The 22,725-nt window shown below is 45.4% G+C and overlaps 1 protein-coding gene across 10 annotated transcripts in view; it reads left to right on the top strand.

Annotated features, from left to right (window-relative positions):
• Positions 1 to 9,114: 9,114 nt before the first annotated feature.
• ZNF618 (zinc finger protein 618) overlaps positions 9,115 to 22,725 on the top strand; it is a 187,137-nt gene continuing 173,526 nt past the window's right edge. For all 10 annotated transcript variants that reach the window (XM_081238103.1, XM_081238107.1, XM_081238106.1 and 7 more), the window contains exon 1: positions 9,115 to 9,186. In XM_081238103.1, coding sequence (XP_081094229.1) covers positions 9,154 to 9,186 — 33 coding nt within the window. In that variant the 5' untranslated portion in view covers positions 9,115 to 9,153. The remainder of the gene's footprint in view (positions 9,187 to 22,725) is intronic.

Genomic DNA, 22,725 nt, shown 5'->3' with positions numbered 1-22,725 from the left:
AAAGGGTATGCAAGAGTTATTTGTACTATTCTTTCAACTCTTCCATATAACTTTGAAATTATTTCAAAATAAAAAATTAAGAAAAGTAATAGATCTGAAATGTTCAAAAAAGATAGAAGTCTACACTGACATTTCTTTCATCAGAATTATCTCATTTCAATGTATGTTTGACAACAAAATTTGATTCATTGATCAGTGGTTTGTCCCCATCAAAAATTGCTGATTTTTTTTCTAACAACGTGAGTTTTCTTTTGTGACTCGTATTCCTACCAGGTTCAATTTTCCCAGGCAAATTTTGTGATCTAAATTTTGTCAAGAAGATTTAGGGTCTTCCATCCATTTTTAGTCAATAACAATCTTTACTATGTGCAGTATTAGCCTTTGTCAGTTTCATTTTCTGTTGCTTATTTCTACCAAGTAAAATGTTTTCAATTTTTTCAATTTTCAATGTTACCAATTCTTCAAACAGTTTTTTTTTCTCTAATATTAATCTGTGTATAGTTTAGAGGGATTTTCAACCTGGCTGTACATCTGAATCACCTATGAGGCTTGTGAAAAAGACAGGTTTCCCACCCCCAACACCTCCAAGATTCTGAATTAATGGGTCTGGAAGGGCACCTATCTGTAGTTTTAACAGTCCTCTCAAGTTCTGTAACAGTTATTGGCCATCGCTTTATGTGGAGCCCAAGTTGCCTTGTATTATAGGTAACACAATATTGTAAACTCTCAGGGCCTTGCTATCCTCATGATTTTAATATTCCAGTTCCCCGACTTGACTATGAGGTTCATGAGGAGAGGACCAAGTTCCAGTTTTCCATATGGCCAGCACACCCGTATGTTAACGTTAGGCAGCAAAAATAGTAGCTGATTGGCTGTTGACTCAATCAAAACCTCGAATGTCAATGTCAAGGGAAGGAACGTCTTTTTCTTATTGTGGTAAAATGTACAAACCTAAAATTTACTATTTGAACCATTTTTAAGTGTACAGTTCAGTGACATTAAGTACATTCACATTGTTGTGAATCACGACTATTCATCCCGAGAATTTTTCATCATCGCAAACTGACACTCTGTACCCATTAAACAATAATTCTCTATTACCTCTTCCCAGCCCCTGGTAACCACCACTCTACTTTCTGCCACTGTGAATTTAACTATTCTAGGGACCTCATATAAGTGGGATTCATATAATATTTGTCCTTTTTTGTCCTTCTGATTTCACTTAGTATAATGTCTTCAAGGTTCATTCATGACATAGCATGTATCAGAATGTCATTCCTTTTTAAGGCTAAATCATATTCTGTTGTACAGATGTACCACATTTTGTTTATCCATTTATCCATTGACAGACATTGGGTTGTTTCCAACTTTTGGCTATTGTGATTAATGCTGCTATAAACATGATTGTGCAAATTTCTGTTCAAATCCCTGCTTTCACTTCTTTTGGGTATATACCCAGAAGTGGAATTATTAGATCATGTGGTAATGCTATGTTTAATTTTTTGAGGAACCATCATAATGTTTTCTATAGCAGCTGAAGAAGGAACTTTTTAAAAAGCAGCTTTAATAAAGGTAGAATGATAATTAATCCTTTAAGACTTTTATCCCAAGTTTATTGAGAAACAAAATTAATACATTTACCTTTAGTGACCTCAAAGGATCATGGCTTGTTGCACTTCCCCTTTTGTTCTGTGGTAGACCGATAGCATTAAAAGCCTCAACTCGGGCTTCCCTGGTGGTGCAGTGGTTGAGAGTCCGCCTGCCGATGCAGGGGACACGGGTTCATGCCCCGGTCCGGGAAGATCCCACATGCCGCGGAGCGGCTGGGCCCGTGAGCCATGGTCGCTGAGCCTGCGCGTCCGGAGCCTGTGCTCCGCAACGGGAGAGGCCACAACGGTGAGAGGCCCGCGTACCGCAAAAAAAATAAAAAAAATTTAAAAAACCTCAACTCTGCACACCTCCCTGCACCTATCCCTCTTTGACATGTGACTTTGCAGTTCTTCTCCCTAAAAAGGTGGAGTCTATTTCCCCATCCCTTGAACCTGAGTTTGCCCACATGACTTGCTTTGACCAATGGGATGTTAGCAAATTTCACATAAGCAGAGTCTTTAAAGGTGTTTGTACAACTGGGTTTGTATTCAGTCTTGCATTTCTGCCTTCACCATGAGAATATACTCAAGCTAGCCTGCTGGAAGACTAGGAGAGTTAGGGGAAGCACCTTGGTTGCCCCAGCTGACTACAAATTGTGTGAGACCCCAGCCAACAGCCAGTCACCACCAGAGTTAGATTAGAAGAACAATTCAGATTAAATCCCCAACCCACAACTCATGAGTTAAGTAAATGCTTATTGTTTCATATCACTGAGTTTTGGGGTGGTTTGTTATACAGCATTATTGTGGCAACAGATAACTGATACATCTTCCCTCCTCTGCCAATGTGTTGCAGTTTCTGCATCTGTCAAAGGGTGATGAGACCACTGATTTCACTGACTTCATGGAGCTGTCATGAGACATAAACGCCAGAATTGGTCAGGTCTGGCAACTGGCAGTTATAATCTAAAGGCTTATTTCTCTCTTCTCTCTTGAAAGTTACCCTCTTCTAGTTTTTTGGGGAAAGAGGGCTGTAGAGGTCATCTGTTCTCCATTACACCTCATTCTAGTGTCAGAATTTCAATGTTCCTTGGAGAACAAGACCTCCACCGTGCTCAGTTTCTGTATTCTGGGTGGAGTTTCTCTACTCACCCCTGAGTGCCATTAGCAAATGACCCAGACCTGACCAATCAATATATTTCATCCCCTTTGCCCCAGATTGGTTCAGGAATGGTTACATGGCAGGTCAAGGCAATGAGATTCACTTTCAAGAATACGGAATGCAAAGTTTCCCTTTCCACTGAGATTACTGAGAGGATAGAGCTTAAGTCTAGAGGAACCAGGGGCTACTGTGTAGAAAAAGTTTCCCTGAAGATAGCTAACAGAGAGGAAAACAGAGGCCAGAGGTGGGAAGGAACAGTCGTGATGACAGTTAGAACCCCTAGATCCAGCCAGGCCTGAAGCTATACTTCCTTTGACTTTTTAATTACGTGAATCAGTTATACCCTTTTTTGGGGGGTTTGTTTTTTTTTTCTTTTTTCTGTACGCAGACCTCTCACTGCTGTGGCCTCTTCCGCTGTGGAGCACAGGCTCCGGACGCACAGGTTCAGTGGCCATGTCTCACAGGCCTGGGTTCTACTCCCTTCTGAGATACAGAAGAACTAAGGTCAGGATTGTTGCCATAGTTGGGGGCATAGCCTGCTGGACATGAGGCAGCTTCCTCCAAAGCTGACTTTGTTCCCTTCTGGCTAGATAATGCTGCTCAAATGAGGTGACTCCATCCCACCCCCACCCAGGGGCCTGAATTGCCCTATGTATGTTAAAGTGGAAATGAGCTGGGACTAGAAATAATAACTACCTTGTGTTGAGTGCATAACATGAATTAATGCTTTAAATCACCCTGTATGTTAGGTACCATATTTTGCCCATTTTGCAGATGAGAAAACTGGGGCTTTTATGGTAGCTAAGGTCACAATATGGTGAGGACAGAGCAGGGATTCCTACCAGATCTAATTGCCAAAACTGTATGAGATCTTCACCAGGATGCTAGACTTTCTCTACGCTTCATAGGATGGCAGGTGTATGGAATAGGTTTTTGAAACATGTGGCACATTTTATTGCGTTTGCTGTTGAATCCATGGACGGGTTACTCAGATTTGGCCTTAATTCTGATATTTGCTCTGGGCCATCAGCTTGATCCCTTCTCTTTTGATTTGCCAGCCTTGTGTCCTGGGCCTTCATTCTTTCTGGCTTTTCTTCCCTGGGGGACTGCTAAGGCCTCAAGTACCTGTCTCTCTGGAGACTTCACCATGACTTACAAGGACCTCTCTTAAGGAAATAAGTTGATGCCACATCTTCCCAACTTCCTTCTTTGTGGGGGAGGGGAGGAAGAGGTGGGTAAGGTAGGAAAAGAAGAAAATTCCACAGTTAAATCAAGCCGATTTAATGAATCTGTCGATTTTGGGTTTTGAGGTTTTTTTGAGGGTGGGAGGTTTTTTGGCCGCGTTGTGCAGCTTGTTGGATCTTAGTTCCTGGACCAGCGATTGATCTCAGGCCCTGGCAGTGAAAGCACTGAGTCCTAACCACTGGATCACCAGGGAATTCCCGAACCTGTCGATTTTTATTCCAATCACCAGAAATTTCCATGGGGGCAGCCAGAGCACTGTGGGCAGAGCCTGGCCTGAGAGTCAGACTGGGCTGCCACTGGCTGGTTTGGGCAAGGACTTGAGCCTCAAATTCCTCACCTTTAAAATAGGGGTGATTGTACCTTCTCTGCCCATCTCAGAGATGTAGTGGATCAAATAAGAAAATGCTGCCATCTTAGTAAATTGCTAAGAAATCGTATAGGACTGGATTGTGTGGTTCTCTCCCATCATGTAGAGACTTAGGCAGCTTGAGTCTCCCAGGCAGGGGGTTCACAAAAGAGCATTATTTAGGCTTAAAAAAGAAACTCGGCTTGAGGAAGAAGACACCATTTTTGAAGCCCCTGCCTTCATTCTGTTCCACACTCTTGAGAACCTACTGTTTCATTCTAAAGGCATCTTCTTCACCAAGATCAACCCACAAGATTTTAGCTAAGACCCAGGTTCTGTTTCAGAGCCAACGGCTATTTCTGGGGCAGTTCTTGTCTCCCCGTTCCCCTCATCTGCCTGTGACACAAGCTTGACATCTACCTTGCACTCTCACTTGACAAAATCTCAAAATCTCACCATTCTCAGTATCCAATTACCTCCCTGCCCAGCCTACCACACCCCCTTCCCTCAGGGTTGGGTCTCCGAAGTCTCTGTGTGTTATGTGATGGCATTCCCCTTGCTCATCAGTGATTGGCTCCTGGTGGCATCTGAGCCGATGAGCTTGGCCAACCACATTCTCTGTCCCAAGAAGTTGGACTGGAACACAGAGATACCAGTCAGCACCTGTTGGCACTGAGGCCATCTTGACTGTGTGCCCAGAGAGGCAGAAAGCACCCACCTGGAGAGAGGTGGGAAGGAAGCGGGGCAGAGAGACAGACAGGATGAATTGGAGCTGAGATGTCCGGAGACCTGTTGCACAGAGTGATGGAGAGAGCAGGCCTGGTTCCTGATGATTTTCTAGTTCCTGGCTCCAAACCTCTGGAGGTTTCATTTCATTTCCTGCCCTTGGGTACCATGATTTAATTTAATAAAATAACACTTTTTTGTTAAGCAAGATTTTGTTCCTATGGGTCACAACTAAAAGAGTGTTGATAAGACTGGTAGGCTTACCCCCATTTTACAGAGACAGAAACTAAGGCATAGCGATTAAGTCAGGAGCCCAGGGTCACACAGCTAGTCAGTGGCAGAGGCTGGAAACTCGTGTCTCTGATTCCAATAGCTGACGTGTATGGAGTGTTTTCTTTATACTAGGCACTTTCTAAAAGCTTTACGTGTATTATCTCATTTCATCCTCAAAACACCCCTACTGTCAGCACTACAGAGATAAGGGGAGACTGAGCTGTCTGCTTAAGATCAGGTAGCATTCGAGGGCCAGAGCCAGGGCTGGGTGGGACCCAGGCTGTTGACTCCACAGCTTGGGCTCTTAGTAATTAAAGCAGTGCTGGTTCTGGGGGAAGTGGGCTGGGGATGGAAGGGGTCAGAAGTTTCTAGAATTTGATAAACACAGGTATGTCAAGCTGAATCATGGACCCTTAGAGTATAGATAAGCCCTTGGAGGTCCCTACTTGACTATGTATCCACCTAATGTAAGTGTCTGTTCCCAGCAGCTCTGACCTATGGTCATCCTGTCCCTGTGGTATCGTGGTGCCTGTTCCATCATTGAGCAGGTCTTGTCCTGCCCCCGGGCTCTCACTTAATACTCCCTGTCCTCCCCACAGCCCCATCCCTGCTTGTGGGGAGTCTACTCTTAGTTAACTTCCAGAACAGCGATAAATCACAGCTCTGTGTGACTGCGATGTTCCCACTATGGTTTGGGACATGTGTGCCTTCCTTTAGAAACCGGATTTTGTCAGGAAGATATCAAGCCCAGTCTTCGTCCCCTGAGCATATACCCTTCGTGGCCCAGGAGGGACAGAGTGAAGAAGGGACAGACCCTCCAGGGCCAGGACCTAGATGGAGGACACACCTCCCCGCCTCAGTGGTGTTAAATGCACTGTAGGCTCTCTGTTGGGATGTGCCTCATGGAAGAGAAGGCCCAGTTCCTGTGACTGTGGGTACTAGAGAAGCAGAAAAGGCTTGTGATCATTCCAGAAGGAGAAGGCTGAGAAGGTCCTATGAGTATTTTCCAGGCTGAAGGTGCCTGAAAAATCATTCCAGGTTGGGGTCACTGACCCTTTTGCGAAATCGGTGAAAATCAGAGATTTTCTTCCCCAGAATGCACGTGTAGAGATAAATTTACTTAAGGCATAAAATGTCTTAATTCATGGATCCCCAAACCTATTTAAGAATCCCTGATCTAAAGAGACTCTGCCATCTGATTAAGACCCAGAGAGGAAGGATGCTTCCACCCAGCCTTCCTGCAGGATGTTATTCCTCTTGGAATCTTCACCGACCCCGCTGGGGCTAGGTTGGGTCCTTTCTCTTTCCCCTATGCCTGTGCATTTTGCTGTTGGCACTGTATGACAATGCCTTTTAAAACTTGGTCCTTAGACCACCAGCATCAGCACCACCTGAGGACTTGTTAGAAATGCAAATTCTTGGTCCCTACCCCTGACTGGTTAAATCAGAAGTCTGGGTGGGGCTCAGCAATCAGTGTTGTAACAGGCCCTCACTGCGATTCTGAGGATCGCTCAAGTTTGAGAAGGGCTGCTGCAAGCAATCCTCTTTTCCATGGTGCAGTTGCCCTACTAGACACAACAGGCCTGGCACATAGTAAGTGCTCAACGACTATTTATTGCATCACGTTTTCCTGACTCCCAGGGCAGGATTTCTTCCCTTGGTACCCCATGGCTCTCAGCCGTGGTGACCGAGACTCAGTGTTGTTTTGGATCCAGTTTTTTTCTGCTCCAGGGCCTTAAGTCAGATGTGGCTCCGCAAGGCAGAGTAGGGGGTCTTTTCTTGAAACAGGTGCTTAGAAACCTTCACACAGGGATGGAGCCAGAGAGACACCACACATGGAGCATTTCCCTGGGTAACAGGGCCTCGGCCATCTGGTGGCTGAGGGGCAGACAGGCTGGGGGCAGCCTGGCCTGCACGTGTGTCCTGGGCTCACAGGAGCCCAACACTGCCAAGCTCCACAGGCTGCCCTGCTCCCCTTGGTGTCTGCCCTACACTAGCCTTGGTACAGGCTGCCAAACCTTTTCCAGGGACACGCTTGCCAGGCTGGCAGGGAGAAAAATGGCCACTTTTTATTTTCAACGACTTTCCAGCTTTGGGGGTAGTGGGGGAATGGTTCAGAGATTCCTCTCACTCTTGTGTGTGTTTGGTCTGGAGAAGTGTGTGTCTCTTAATTCTCTGCCTCCTGTGTAGGGCTAAATTTCTCACATGTTCATTCTTTAGGGAGAGACAGTATCTTCTATACAATCCCTTAGTTTCTGGACATTTAAAAAATAACTTTTCTAGAGGGTGCAGGGAAAAAATTTCTGTAACTCTTCCTGTCTCATATTGACCCGACTTCTTAAACATCAAACAAAACAAGACAAAACAAAACACACACACACACACATTTGATTTTTTAAGGCTGGGGCAGAGAAGAGATACCTGTTTACCCTTAATTTCCAATGCTTTTACTTTAAAAAACTATCCTCTATTTTTCTCTTGGGAGGGGTAAAGAAAGATTTCTCTCATCTCATATATACGCAGTTCTTCAAATTTTTATTCTAAAAATCAATCAGCTGTGGGAGATGTAGGATCTCCAGTAATCCCTCCCATCCCTATATGGGGCAGGTCCTTCACACTTTTAATTCTTTTAAAAAATCTGATTTTTTTGGAGGGTGAGGAGGAAATGGGGTAAAAATCCCCTTTAAACCTTCCAAAATTACAAGAAGGCAGTTCCCAAATTTAAAAATAATCTGATTTTTTAGGGTGTTGGATAAAAATATTCTTATTTCACATAGAGTTTTGCAAATTTTTCTTTTTGAAATCAACTTGATTGGGGGATGTGGGTGGGGCGTCTAACCCCCCTTAATCTTTTGCCCTTCTGATCTTACATGGGGCCAGTTCTTCAAACTTTTATTTTTAAAATAAATACGTTCTTTAAAAAAATTGACAGGAGTAGAGAGAAACATTCTTTATCCCGCATTTCACATAAAAGCAGCTCCTCAAATATTTATTTTTAAATTCAATCTGATTGGGGGGCTAGAAGGAGTCCCCTTAACCCCTCCTGTCTGACATAGGGCTAGTTCTTCAAACTTTTATTTTTCGATTACATTAGATTTTTTTGGAGGAGTGGCAGGGGCAATAGGAATATCCCCATTGAGCCTTCCGATTCTTCCATAAGGCCAGTTCTTCAAACTTTATTTAAAAAATCAATCTGATTTTTTTGGGGGTGGAGGGGGGAGCCGAGGAGTTCCCATTAACCCCTTGTGTTCCGTCCAGGGGCGGCTCCCCAAACTTTTCTTCCAATGTGAAAATGACCTCTCCGAGGGGCTGGAGAGCGGGGGCAGGGCAGGAGGGCGCTGGGGGGCGGGTGCGGGAGGCGCGGGGAGAGCGGGGCGCGGCGCGGGAAAGTTTGGGGGGCGGGTGCGCCGTGGCCCGGGGGCAGGCTGGCGGGCGGGAGCGGCGCGCCCGGGGGCCGGCCGGCTTTGTGTGCGGCGCGGAGGCCGGCGGCGCGGAGGCCGAGGCCGAGGCCCGGAGCTCGCGGGCCGCGCGGCGAGGCCGGCCCGGGGGCGGGCAGGGCGGCGGGGGGCGGCCGCGGGCCCGCGAGGGGCGGCTCGGCGGCTGCGGCTGCGGCGGCGGGTGCGGGCCGGGGGTGGGGGCGAGGGCCGGGCGCCCCCCCTGCGCGCCCCCAGCGCCCCCGCCCCCCCGGCCTGAGCGGGGCGGGCGGAGGAGGGAGCGGCGGCGGCGGCGGCGGCGGCGGCATTGTGCGCGCACCAGCAGCCCGGCCCGGGAGGAGCAGGACGCGCCGGGGCCGCCTCCTCCCGCACGGACCCATGAACCAGCCGGGCGGCGCGGCGGCTCCGCAGGTACGACGGGGGGCCGGGGGCATGCACAGCGCTGGGGACCCCGGGGGGCCGGGGCCCGGGGCGCTGCGCCACTTCATTGCAAGATTTGCAAAATGCAAAGTGCCTGGGCACGTTTGCGGGCTTTTTTGTGGGCGCAAACGGGAGGGTCGGGGTCTGGAGAGCCCCCCCGGGCGCCGCGGGGTGTGAGGAGGGCGGGGGTGACGGGGAGGTCTTTTCGGGCCCCCACCCGGCGCCCCCTCCAGCCCCGGGCTCGGACCGGAGCCCAGAAAACAAAGCGGCGAGAGAACAGAGCAGCCATTTCAGTTTGGACAATTCACATTTTGCAAAAATACAACCCCTTCCAGCTCTCCCCCCTCCCCCCTAAATTTGCAATTTCCCCCTGACCCTCTGTGCGCTCGGGGTCCCTGATGACCCCCCGGGAGGTCTTCCCCCCTGGTCCCCTGTCTTTGCAACAATCTTTTTTTTTTTTAGGCCATATTTCCCTTTCTCAATTTTTTTTCTAATTTTTCTTCAAACGGTAGTTTTTTCCCATTAAAACGACGCCACCTAGAGGATACTATTTTGTAAATAAAAAAAATTAAAATTGAAAAGAAATATTTTTTATTTCTTATTTTTTCAAAAGTTTGCTCTATAAGACAGTGGAGGGGAAAGAGATTCTTTTTTTTTCTTTTTGGGGGTGACAATTTTCACTTTGATCTTTCCAGGAGTATAGAGACAATTTTTATTTCTGAAGCCAAATCCAGATAATATGTAAATGAAAATTAAGCTGGAATTTGAATGAATTCAGTTTTTGAAGGGGAGAAAGCAAAAAGCCTTCTAAAACCAAAGTCAGTTTGGCTGCCCAACTCATTTTAGTTTGAGAAAAAAACTATTTGGGTTGAGGAAAGGAGGGAAATTGTTGAGTTTAGGGGAAACTGGGAGAATTGGCTTTATTGAAGCAATTAGAAATTGTACTTCATTGTAATTTGGAACTTGTTTAGCTCAGCGTGCAAAAAAGACTAATTTTGCCATTTGGCAATATTTAAAGTTTTTCTATTTCCAAGAAGGAAGGATTTAAAAGAGAAAATAGACCCTAAAATGTTGGCTTTGGACACACCCAAAAATTGTAGGTTTTTAAAAAAATTTTTTCATTTATGTTTTACTGCAATTGAATCTCAAGGTTCTAAAGAAAAACAGAAACTGGAAAAGTTAGAGTGAAATCCTGTCTTTTTTTCCCTGCATTTGTTGGGTTTTGTGTTATTTTTTTTTGTTTTGATGGAATAATTAAGACTGTTTTCTGATTTTGTTTCCTGAAAGGTCTAGGCATTTCTTTTTTTGTTGTTGTTTTATCCAGAAAATGTCAGAAACCTTTTCTGAGCAATGTTCAGTGGAAAAAAAATGTAAATTCATTACATTATACAAACTGAGTAGCCCACAGATTTGTAGGAGAGACCGCCATTAAAATAAGATATGCATAATTAACATTATTATGAAAAAACTAACAGTGGATTCACAGAAGCTCATTTTTTATGACATGCAACTGAATCAGTTGATAAATACAAGGGTTGAGGAATCCTTGGTAGGAAGAAAATTTTCCTTTCTGTGTGCTTGCTCAGTCTTCCAATTTGAAAATTTTATTATTGAAAAAAAAAAATAGCCGGATTGGTTTCAGCCTCTTTGATTGTGATGTGGGGTTGGTAGTTTATTAACATTTGGTATTTTTCACAAATTTAATTACTTTCAAATGGGGGGAAAATCTATTAATCTTGATCATTTGGGGGGGGTCTGTGATATTTTTTTTTTAAAGCACAAATTTTACTGACTTAAGAAGGAAAGATAAAAGAGGGAAGAACAGAGGAGATGAAAATTCTGATTTTCATCCATCTTCTCTAGTGGAATACTTACTTTGCTGAAAAAATGGGGTAAAACACCAATTCAGCTGATTCTAGCATCAAAATTAAAATTTTTTTTTTAAGGAAAAAAATCAAAATATAAACAAAAGCCAAACCCAAAGGTACTTGTCTTTGGAACATGAAAGCATACGTGCAAATAGTATTTGATGTCGTTTTTTGGCCTTCAAAAGAATCAAATAAGGTGAAACTCCCCCGCCCCAATTTCTTTTTTTTCTTTGGGAAGACAAGTACTGACTGAATTGAAATTTAACAGAGGAAAATAAGGTACCTACCCAAAGTTGAAGGGTTATTTGTGATAAATTAGTATCTGAACTTGCTGGGGATTTTGCACCAAAAAAAAAAAAAAAAAGTTCTAATTTTTCTGTCCAAAAGGAGGGGGAAATATTGTTAGCATTTGTGGAGTGGGATCTTGATGGGACCTGATGATGGGTCACACAGGGCTAGGACAGGAAACCCTATCCCCTTTCGCCAGTCACCAGCTGGTCTTAGAAGAAATGATGGCCCCAGTCCATGGATTCCCATCCCCATTTTTTGGAAATTCAGTTTTCTAAGGGGATACAAATTATGTGAAATATATTTGACAGTGACAGAGGTTCGACATTACCCATCAGCACCATTGCATTTGGGAGATTTTTACTTTTTTAGTAACAAAATCCTTCAGGGCTGACTGGCCACATTCTGACATTTGGAATGAGCTTTTTTTTTTTTTTTTTTTTTTTTTAAACAGAGCGTAATTAAAAATTTTTTCTCTGTTGAATTATTTAGGCCGATGCCTAGGACGGTCAAAGAATTTATAATTTTCAAGGGCTCTAGAGGCCTCATGAGACAGTAGGGGCAGCTTAGCAAGTGATGGAGGAGAGCTGTGCCCTGGACTGGGGAGGGGTGGGTTGGGCACCCTTACCGGGCATCTGAGAAAAAGTCAGGGTTGTAGATAACAGGTTATTTCTGGTACAAGGAATAAAAAGATTGCAGCACGTCCCTCTGTGTGTCCTGGATCTCCTGACACACGCCTCAGATTCCTTCATTCCATTCTATTGAAATTTTGTTGTGTTGTCTATGGTTTAAAGGGAACTCCTGGCTAGACATTGAAAATCATCTCTGTTTTGTAGGCCTGTTTTTTCTTTCTTTCTTTTTTTTTTTTTAATTGGTTATTCAGATCATGTTTGTTGTTAAGGAAATAGAGGTGCATGATGGCACTGTTGGGGGCGGGGTCAGTTTTCTTTTGTTTCTATGGGCGTCTCTCAGGATTGAGACCTGACCTGGGCCATACCTCTCTCACCTCCTATCATGGATGGAAGTGTGACCAGAAATGGATATTTCAGCTGATTTTTTTGTTAGGCCATGTCTGTTCACCAAACTCTTTTTTAATATTGGGCAAAAAATCTGACAGATTGGACTTGAGGGGTGGTAATTTGATGATGGGCTGAGTTATTTTGGTGAAAGATCATTTATGCTCAGTTTCACAGAGGAGACTCTTATTAATGTTTTGCTTTTCTGCCTAAGGAGGTTTTTTTTTTTCTAATAAGGTTTGAAATTTCAAGGGCTTGCTTTATAGCTTGACTTTGGACCAAGCTAAGAAGAAGGGTTTGCTTATACTTTCAGCCCTGCACACAGAGGTGAACTTGAACAAGGGCTCTTGCTTTTGCAGAAGGAAAGCAACAAAGATGGCTGGTCAGTGTAAGTGTGACCTCTCTCTGGTCCTAGAAAATAAATAGCCAATGGTTTGTTTCATTTGAGAAACAGAGTTTAAAAACTCCTCCATTGTCAGACACAATTTCCCCGCCCCCTGCCCCCACCTTTGACTCAGCTCTTGGCTTGCTGCTTCCTCTGACCTCAGAATCCTCATGTCTTCTCCTTGGTGGGGTGATGAGAATTTCCTTTTGTGTTTCACTGGATGTATAGGCTGACTTTTCATGGTCATGGTGAAATTTGGAAATTTTTTCATGTGTCTCCTCCCTGGCGATGGCAGGTGAAGTGGCTTTGTGGGTACACAGGAGCCCTAGCTCTCCCAAAGTCTTGCTGTATGACCTTGGACAAACCACTTTTTCCTTCTGAGCCTCAGTTTTTGCATTTGTCATATGAGAGCTTTGGATCAAAACAAAGATATTAATAAATAGTTTTCTTCTCTGATTCTAACTCCAAGCAATGGGCTACAGCTGCCTGGATCACTGTGTTGAGAGGATTCTGAGGTCACATCTGGACTCCCATATTCTGGAGAGTGGGGTGCAGTGGTCAAATAGCAGTGTCCATCACAGAGTGGGGAGTGTACCTCTTATTCATCATGCCCAGGCGGGTTGTAAAATCAATTTAGTGGGTCACAATCAGCATGAAAAAAAAAAAAAAGAATGGAATAGAATACAGGGGAACACAAACTAGCAGAGGCATAGCTGTGTATTGAAGGTAAGTGTTGTCTCATGAAACTTTAGTTTTATTTACATGTGCCGATGTATGTGCATGATAAATGTAAGGCCTACCGTGAGTCACGGTTAAAAGAGTTTGACAGATACTGGTCTAGATGATCGACAGTGATGTGCTCCAAGAACATCGCACGTTGCTGTTTACACTTTATCTCCTTATTTATTATCCCAGTTGACTTTCACATGAACCCTGTGGGGTAGGTGTCCTGGGCCACATGTTTTGTCCCCTGGTTGAGCCTGCCTGAAGGGCCAGCTGTGAAGAAGTCTCAGCTGCATGGCAGTCAGGCACACACCTCAGCTTGTTGGCCTTGGATGAGACGGGAAGGACAGGTGCTATGTCCTTCCACGGTGAAACAGTATCTTTGCCAGATTCTGTGGCTGGAATGGAGACTTTAAGTAGCGTGGGATCCCTGTCTTGGTGGCAGGGAGAGCAGCCCCAGTTACTTTCATTCCTCACTTTTACTTCAGATTGCCAGAGGAATTTTTGTGGAGTTAAAGAGTTCATGTTTGTGCTATATTTAAAGTCCAATCAGACTCTGAGCGAATGTCTATATTTTTGTGTGTGTGCCCTTCCTAAAAACTCTAGGATTGCTGTCTTGGTCTCCTCATCTTTTAAATATGTCAGGCCAGCACTGTCCAATCGAAATATAATTCGAGCCACAAATGTGAGTCACATATGTCATTTAAAATTTTCTGGGGAATTCCCTGGAGGGACTCTGTGCTTCCACTGCAGGGGGTACGGGTTCAATCCCTGGTCTGGGAACTAACATCCTGCATGCCGTGCAGCATGGCCAAAACAAAACAAAACAAAACAACAAAAATAAATAAAATTTTCTGGTAACACTTTAAAAAAACTAAAAAGAAGCAGATGAAATGAATTTTAATCAATATAATTTATTTAACCCAAAGGATATCTGCAATGCTATCATTTCAGTATTCATTAATATAAAAATCATTAATGTGCTATTTTACACTCTTTCTTGGGGTGGGTATTAAGTCTTTTCTGACTAGCCACATTTCATGAGCTCAGTAGCCACATGTGGCTAGTGGCTTCTATATTGGATAGCACAGGGCCAGACCAATGTTCCATCTCGTTGTTGTTACTGGGTGGCACATCTTTGAAAGCTCTTGGTGTTTGCTGTTGGGACTTCATTGCTGAACCCTCAATGCTCTGAGGCATTTCAGCCTGTAGCGGTGATGCGTTCCATTTAGCCTCTTCTGGCTAAAATGGTCCACGCCTCCTTTCTATTTGTCCCAAAGCAGTCTTCTGCCAAGGTTAGGCCAGAACGCTTTAGTTAAAAGTGACAAATGATGGCTAGCAACTCCAGAATGTTGTGTCTCAGCATGTGTGCCGTTGAAGTCAAGAAGTACAGGAGGCTGTCGTAGGAGGTGGGTTTTAATAAAGTATTGCCTGAAAGAAGGATTAAGATGGAAGAAGACAGCAGGTGGGTAGGACCAGGGTTGGGGTCCTCGGGGTGGGGGGAGATCCAGGGGCAAAGATGGTCTGTCAGTGAAATCCATTTCTGAATTGATTGTGGAACCACCATGAACTCCCCCTAGGATAGGCCTTAAGTTTGAAGCATAGAAAATTTCGGACACCTCCCCCAATTGGTGAAATGGAAAGGTGGTTTTGAGGTTAGCCAGACCAGAGTTTAAAATCCAGCCTCATTGTGTGGTTGGCATTATGTTACTTTGGGAAAGTCACCTCCGGTTTTGGAGCCACAGCTTCTGCATCTGGAAAAAGGGGGGTAATAATCTTGACCTTGAAAGGTTGTTCTATGATTAAATGAAGCAATTCATGTGTTGCATCCAGCCAGTCCTTAGAAGGTTGTCCTTAGAAGGTGGTCAGTACATGTCAGTAATGCCTGACCCAGTGGTCTCCATTTGGGGAGATTGAGTCCCAATGACAAGAGTTTTGGTAGTTCTGGAAACTTGATGACTTATCTTTAATAGGCAGAGTTAGGTAACAACAGAAAATGTACACTTTTTTGGTTGTTGCTTTATTTTAGAGCAGACTAGGATGATATATCCCTTGGACCTTACACATCTCAATGCTTTCATTTCAGGGATGCTCTGGCTCCTCCAAGTATTTCTGGATTTGTTTCAAAGCCTGTGGTACAGTGTTTAAAGGGACAAATCTTAATTTGTCGTGAACTGTCTACCATTGAGCTTCTGCTCATACTGGACCTTCTGTCTCTTGTGCCCTTTCCCTCCTTTGTCTCTGCTCCATGAGAAACCAGACCCCCCTCCCCACCTTGAGACCTACCTGCATGTCCCCTTCTGTGGAGACTCTCTGAGCCTCCCCAAACTGCAGTACTTTCCAGATACTCTGGGCCCACAGATGAGAGTTGGTTGTTCGCATTTCTGTCTCGCCAGCCGGCTTGTGAGTTCCTTGAGGGCAGAGATCATGGGTTACTCATTTTAGGGTCTGGCACAGAGCAGCAGCTCAATAAATGTTTGATGACTTAATTTGATTTTTTGGAAAAAGCTCAGATCATCTAGATTTGGGTCTAGTGAAGAGTAGATGACCAGTTTTGGGTTTGGCCGTTTGGTCAACACCAGTGTTTTGTTTTCTTTATCTAAGAAAATAGATTTTCTTAGAGCCGGCTCTGAAGCCCACGGTTCCCTTGGTATAATAAATCAGAGAGGGCTCCTTGGATGGCTCCTTTGACTTTACATGCTGTGGAGAATTTTTTTAAAGTTCCTCATCCCCTTTGCTCCTGTTGTGTAAACCATTTCCTTAAAATGGTTGGGGGGCATCTGGGGTTATCATTCCAGATTTGCAGGTATGGCAAATGAGACCCAGCATGTCTAAGGAGGTGGAAAAGGGGGGTGTGCCTTGAGGTGGAAGGGACTTGACAATACCCTGTCCTTGCTCTAGGAGCTGGTCTTGGCCATGGGCCCTGGAATTGGACTTCAGGGGGCTGTTTGCAGAACAGCTGGTCACATGGGCCCCTTAGATGTGAAGTAGCTAAATGTGTGATTTGATGTTCAACCAGACCCCACCTTTGGTCGGATTCCCGTTTGCACATGCCAGACATTCAGGGAAAATTTATGGGAAAAAACTGAGAATGTTCTGTTTATTTGCTTAATTTTTTCTTCCGTAAGTTTTTGAAAATGCTGTCATTGTTAACACTTTATGGCCCAGCTCAGCAGGTGAGCACAGGATCCTGTAGTTCCTCAATGGTCAAGTTCCCACATTTTCATATTTCTGAAATTGGAATGTGTTTTTACAGTAGATGTGTTCTGTTAGAGCACTATTTCTCCCACTTTTTTTGTGTGTGTGTCTCAAAAAGCTATTATAAAATCCATGGTGTATCTAACAGTCTAAGGCACCTTGAAATTGAGGCTATGGAGTGTTCTGTTCCTGGTGGGGTGGACTGTGACATTAGGGACTTCCAATTCTGCCCTTTTTCTTTTTAGAATTTTTATTTATTTATTTATTTATCTATCTGTCTATTTATTTATTTATTGGCTGTGTTGGGTCTTCATTGCCACGCGTGGGCTTTCTCTGGTTGTGGCGAGCCGGAGCTATTCTTCGTTGCCATGTGCGGGCTTCTCACTGCGGTGACTTACCTTTTGCAGTGCATGGGCTCTAGGCACGCAGGCTCAGTAGTTGAGGCTCGTGGGCTCTAGAGTGCAGGCTCAGTAGTTGTGGCGCACAGGCTTATTTGCTCCGCGGCATGTGGGATCTTCCCAGACCAGGGCTTGAACCCATGTCCCCTGCATTGGCAGGCGGATTCTTAACCACTGCGCCACTAAGGAAGTCCCTCTGCCCTTTTTTTTTTTTTTTTACCTCACTTATCCCTGGGTTTGGCTTCTCCACCTGTACAGTGAGGCCGGAACTTCGCCTTGGGAAGAAGCATCTGGAACTCTGAATTAGCACCCCTTTCCTTTTGTGTCTTGCTGGGGCCCCTTCTCTATAAGGCAGAAGTAACCAGTGGGAGGGAGGTGAAGCCTTGTGAACAGGTGGTCCCTTCTGTATGGTCACATGGACGAGCTGTCCTACCAGTGGCAGCACACCAGCTGGACATTTCCAAGGGTAGAACAAAGAGATTGAAGCGGAAGGGACAGGCTCCGCTCCCCTCTCTGCTCCACTACTTAATCGTATTGTGATCTTTGTCAAAGTATTACATGTTGTTTTCCATATCTTTAAGGTGGTGATGATGATGATGAAGATAATAAGTGTGGCACAGGGTTCTTGTGAAAAGTTGCGATGGATGGGAGAAAATAAGCTTTGTAAAGGGCAAAGTGCTTTTCTCTTGCAGCATGTTATTTGTACATCTAATCCAGGGATGGTAAATAAGTAATATGCATGCCGCCACTCCCCATTTTTAAGCCTGTGGCAGGCATTGCTAATCAATCATGGCAGTCTTTTCCATTGAGTCTGGCCAGTGACCTCAGAGCCCTTCTTACTATGATGCTACCACATGACGCCAATTGTCATTTCTGATCTAGACACACACACACACACACACACACACACACACACACACACACACACACACACACACACACACACACACACACACACACACACACACACACACACACACACACACACACACACACACACACACACACACACACACACACACACACACACACACACACACACACACACACACACACACGAAGAGAGGTGGAATTACTTGCCCAGAACCTCAGTGAACAGGCGGAGCTACTTCAAGCCTCAGATTTCTTAATTCCTCAACCAGTGCTTTTCGTACTATCTGCACATATACTATGTCAAAAGGAATTAATTTGGTCTTGAGAAATAGTGAGAGGATCTTGACTCCTCCCTTCCCTGTTATAATTAGATACCCTTGGGGTTGTCATCAAAGCAGGGCTGGATAACCTGCTTCTCTGTCTGATCCCTGAGTGATCAAAGGGGAGATGCAGTGGTGTTGGGTGGTGTTACCCGCTCTCTCACTCCTGTGCTATAGGTGACGTGGCAGAGGGGCAGGGCAGGCCCTGGGGTTCCTGGATGACCACGTGGGTTTATGACAGGTTACACTCTAAGACCATAATCGAGTTCCTCAGTCCCTGGGCATCTTAATTTCTACATCTGGGACCTGAGATGGACATAATCCTTCAAAGGAGTGAAATGAGACAGCGTATTTAAAAATGCTTTTTTAACTCTGAAGCCCTACATGTGGGTTATTTTGTTTTGTTTTTATTTTATATGTGTTAATTTTTATAACTAGTGTTAATCACTAATTATTAGTGCCCTGTTGGGTAGATTGTATAAACCCAGAGTCACAGATGGGTGCCCACAAGGTGAATTGGCCCCTTATCTTTTTTATTTTATTTGATTTGCTGGCCTAAGGTTTAAGAAGTTCAGAACTTTTCAGCCTTTGCAGTGTATGTGTTCTCCTGTTTTGAGTCCGTTTCCAACCTCCTCTGATTTCGATCCTGTATGTGACCTGCTGCGCCCTAGAAGGCACTGGGATCTGCACACCCCAGTGTACCCTCTGTTTGTTAATCTGCTAAGTGGGAGAACAGCCTATTTGTATACCCCTCACAGGCTTCTTGCAAGCATCCCATGTGTTAACGGACTCAAAAATGCTTCATAAACAAGGAAGAACTGGAGAAACATATTGGTGACAACTCCTTTCTTTTCTTAAAAAAGAAAGGAGGGAGGCTGAGGTGAGGATGTTATTGAGTCACCAGAAAAATGATATAAATATTTTGGCTGACAAAGCAGAAGGAGGCTTCACATATAAGCTAAAGAGGAAAAATGGAGTCAGGTGATACTCCGCTCCCCAGTCTGTTATAGAAAACACAGGAACCCTTGCTTTCTAGTGAAGCAAGTTCTGTTTCAGGGATGGAATCTCTGATTCCCAGGGGCCAGCCCTGGTCCTGGGGGGGATCCAGGGAGAAACGAAATCTCATATTTCCCCCATGGGTGGAAATGGCTCCTACCAAGTGGAGGAGGTCTAAGTGTCCCTCAGCAAGCCCCTGGCTTGCAGTTTGCTGGTGACATTAAACGTCAGAAGCTGTTTTGGCTCCCTTTCTGGATGTGTTATTCTCCAAGACAGCATGCCCGAGGGGCTAGCCATTCTACCTCTCAGCTTTGAGCCTCCTCCTGGACAAATTCTCACCAGCCCCAACATTCTTACAGAGAATTGAGAATGGGAATTTTTATCAGGTGAAATTTTGCAGGGAATTTGTGTTCTGTTTTATTTTGGGCTCAGAGTTTTGCGAGACAAGTGAACATAGCCAGAGCCCTTGGAATACCCGGAGAGAATAGATGAAGACATTTTTGGATGCTGGAGATTTTTTTTTTTTTAATTTCATCAACTGGGGAAAAATAACTATAAAAATTTAAGTACATTATGTGGGTGTTTCTTATAATGTATGCTGGAAAAGCAGAAAGTGAACCTGATCTGAAATAAAACTAAAACTGGCCTGAAATGAGGCCTCAGGGAAGGAAAACTTCCCTGGGGTGCTACTAGCTTGAGGTGGAATTTGTTGTGAGGCTAGTCTTTTTGCATCAGAGGAGTCTAGAGCTAAAAGGGCTCATGGAGATTATTTAAGTCTGTACCATCCAGTATGTATTGGTAACCACTAGCCGCATGTGGCTGTTGGGCAGTTGCAATGTGGCTAGCCTCAATTGAGTTGCGCCGTTAAGTGTAAGATTCACACTGGGTTTTATTTTATTTACTTATTTTTTATTGAATTATAATTATGTCTTCTCTAGGTCTGGATCTTAAAGACTTAGTAGGAAAAAAATGACTGTAGAAGATCTCAGTCATAATTTTTTTTTTTTTTTGGCGGTACGCGGGCCTCTCACTGTTTTGGCCTCTCCCGTTGCGGAGCACAGGCTCCGGACGCGCAGGCTCAGCGGCCATGGCTCACGGACCCAGCCGCTCCACGGCATGTGGGATCTTCCCGGACCGGGGCACGAACCCGTGTCCCCTGCATCAGCAGGCGGACTCTCAACCACTGCGCCACCAGGGAAGCCCTCTCATTTGATTTTTGCAAAGTAGAATTTGTCTGCCTTGAACTATAATCATTGCACCTTTGTTGGCTTGTTATATGCCAGGCACTGGGCTAAGCATTTAACATCTATTATCTCATTTAATACAATCACCCTGGAAAGTAGGGATTTTTCTTTTCTTTTCTTTTCTTTTCTTCCCTTTTCTTCTCTCTCCTTTCCTCTCCTCTCCTCTCCCCTCCCCTCCCCTCCCCTCCCCTCCCCCTCCCCTCCCCCCTCCCCTCCCCTCCCCCTCCCCTCCCCCCTCCCCTCCCCTCCCCCTCCCCTCCCCTCCCCTCCCCTCCCCTCCCCTCCCCCCTCCCCTCCCCTCCCCCCTCCCCCTCCCCTCCCCCCTCCCCCTCCCCCTCCCCTCCCCTCCCCCTCCCCTCCCCTCCCCTCCCCTTCCCCTCCCCTCCCCTTCCCCTCCCCTCCCCTTCCCCTCCCCTCCCTCCCCTCCCTCCCCTCCCCCTCCCCTTCCCTTCCCTTCCCTCCCCTTTTTTGAGAGAATTGAGATTCAGAGGTGAATGGAATTGCCCAAGGGCACACAGCTTGTAGGGGGCAGTTGGATTCAAATTCAGATGGATGCCAAATTCTAGGCTCTCAACAGCCCTTTGAGGAAAGTGAAGTAACCAAGATGTGGAGTTGGTGATTGGCTAGACCCCGAATCCAGCTCCTTAGATGCGCTGCCCATGCCCTGCTCTAAACCTCACCGTGAGGGGGTTGTCCTGAACTGTCGTGTCATGGGAACTTGCCCTCCCCACTCTGAGGACCTGGGTACGGTACGGCACTTGCTGTCTCCCGTTCCTCAGCTCCCAGCGCGCCTCGGTGGACTCGGGCTATGTGTTTCATGCACACAGAACCTTTAACACCACATTTGAAAACAGTTGCAGAAGGTTTGCTGTAATTAATTACATTTGACATACTTGGAATCGGGGCCTCCTGGATTCAGAATGCAAATTTATGCCCAGACAGATGTAAGGTATGCTTGGAGCCAAGAGCTCTGGCACATCCCAGCCAGGGCCTGCGACATCGCTTGCTGCCCTGATGGGATTACTGTCACAGGCCGTGAGTGGTGGAGGCAGGACTCAGACTTGGGGGTACCTGGAGCCCACAGGCTTTTGGAGGAGAAATAGCCCTGGGCTTTAGGGCAGGAACCATGGGCTGTAGTCTGAGCCCTGCTCCTAACTCTGCTGTGGTTTGGGGAATCTCTTTTCCCTCTTTGGGTCTCAGTTTCCCCTGCTATACAATATAAGGGCTTAGACTAGGTGGTCCTTCCCTCCCCTCACCCCGACCCCGTCCTCCCCTCCCCCCCCGTCCTCCCCTCCCCCCATCCTCCCCTCCACCCACCCACCCCCGTCCTCCCCTCCCCTCCCCTCCTCTCCCGTCCCCTGACCTTCCCTTCCCTATTAGAGAGTCAGAACTTGGAGTGCTGGCTTTTGGGAGTATTAACAACTGAGGTGAGAAAGGCTTGTAATAGGTAGGTAAGCAGGAGGCTTGTTGGAACACAGAGAGGGGTATACAAGACAAGGCCTGGTATCTAGACAAGATGTTGCTAATTTCCAGGGCTGCACATAGAGAAGTTATTTATTCTGCATCAGTCCCTCCTCCTACCCACATATACTCATCTCACCATCTGTATCAGATATCTATTACTGTATAACACATCACCCCAGAACTTAGTGGCTTAAAACAACAATAATCATTTCTTGTCTCTCGTGGTTTCTGTGGGTTGGGAATTTGGGAGTGACTCAGCTGGTCAGTCTGGTTCAGGGTCTCTCTGTAGTTGTGGCCAGATGGTGGCTGGGGCAAGGGTCATCTTAAAGCCTTCCCCACTCTCTTGTTTGGAGCCAGGGCTTGGAAGACTCAAACAGATGGGGCTCCTGGAGCATCCATCCATCCATCATCCATCCACCTCCCCACCCATTTATTTATCTATCTGTGTATCTATTTATGTATCTATCTGTTTTTCTCTCTATCCGGATAATCTATCTACCTGATATACCTATATCTATCCAATCTGTCCATCTATGTATCTATCTGTTTTTCTCTCTATCCGGATTATCTATCTACCTGATATACCTATATCTATCCAATCTGTCCATCTATGTATCTAATCTATATCTATCTAATCTATCTATTTATCTAATCCACCTGTCTTTCCATTTATCTCCATGTGGTCTGTCCGGCATAGAGATACTTGGCTGGACTTCTACATGGCACCGTGAGGCTCTGAAGGCACATGTCCTATGAA

Source organism: Mesoplodon bidens (assembly GCF_964165515.1).
Source record: "Mesoplodon bidens genome assembly, chromosome: 6".
Classification (NCBI taxonomy): Eukaryota; Metazoa; Chordata; class Mammalia; order Artiodactyla; family Ziphiidae; genus Mesoplodon; species Mesoplodon bidens.
Note: the sequence above shows the minus strand (reverse complement) of the source record. Positions and strands in the feature narration are given on the sequence as shown.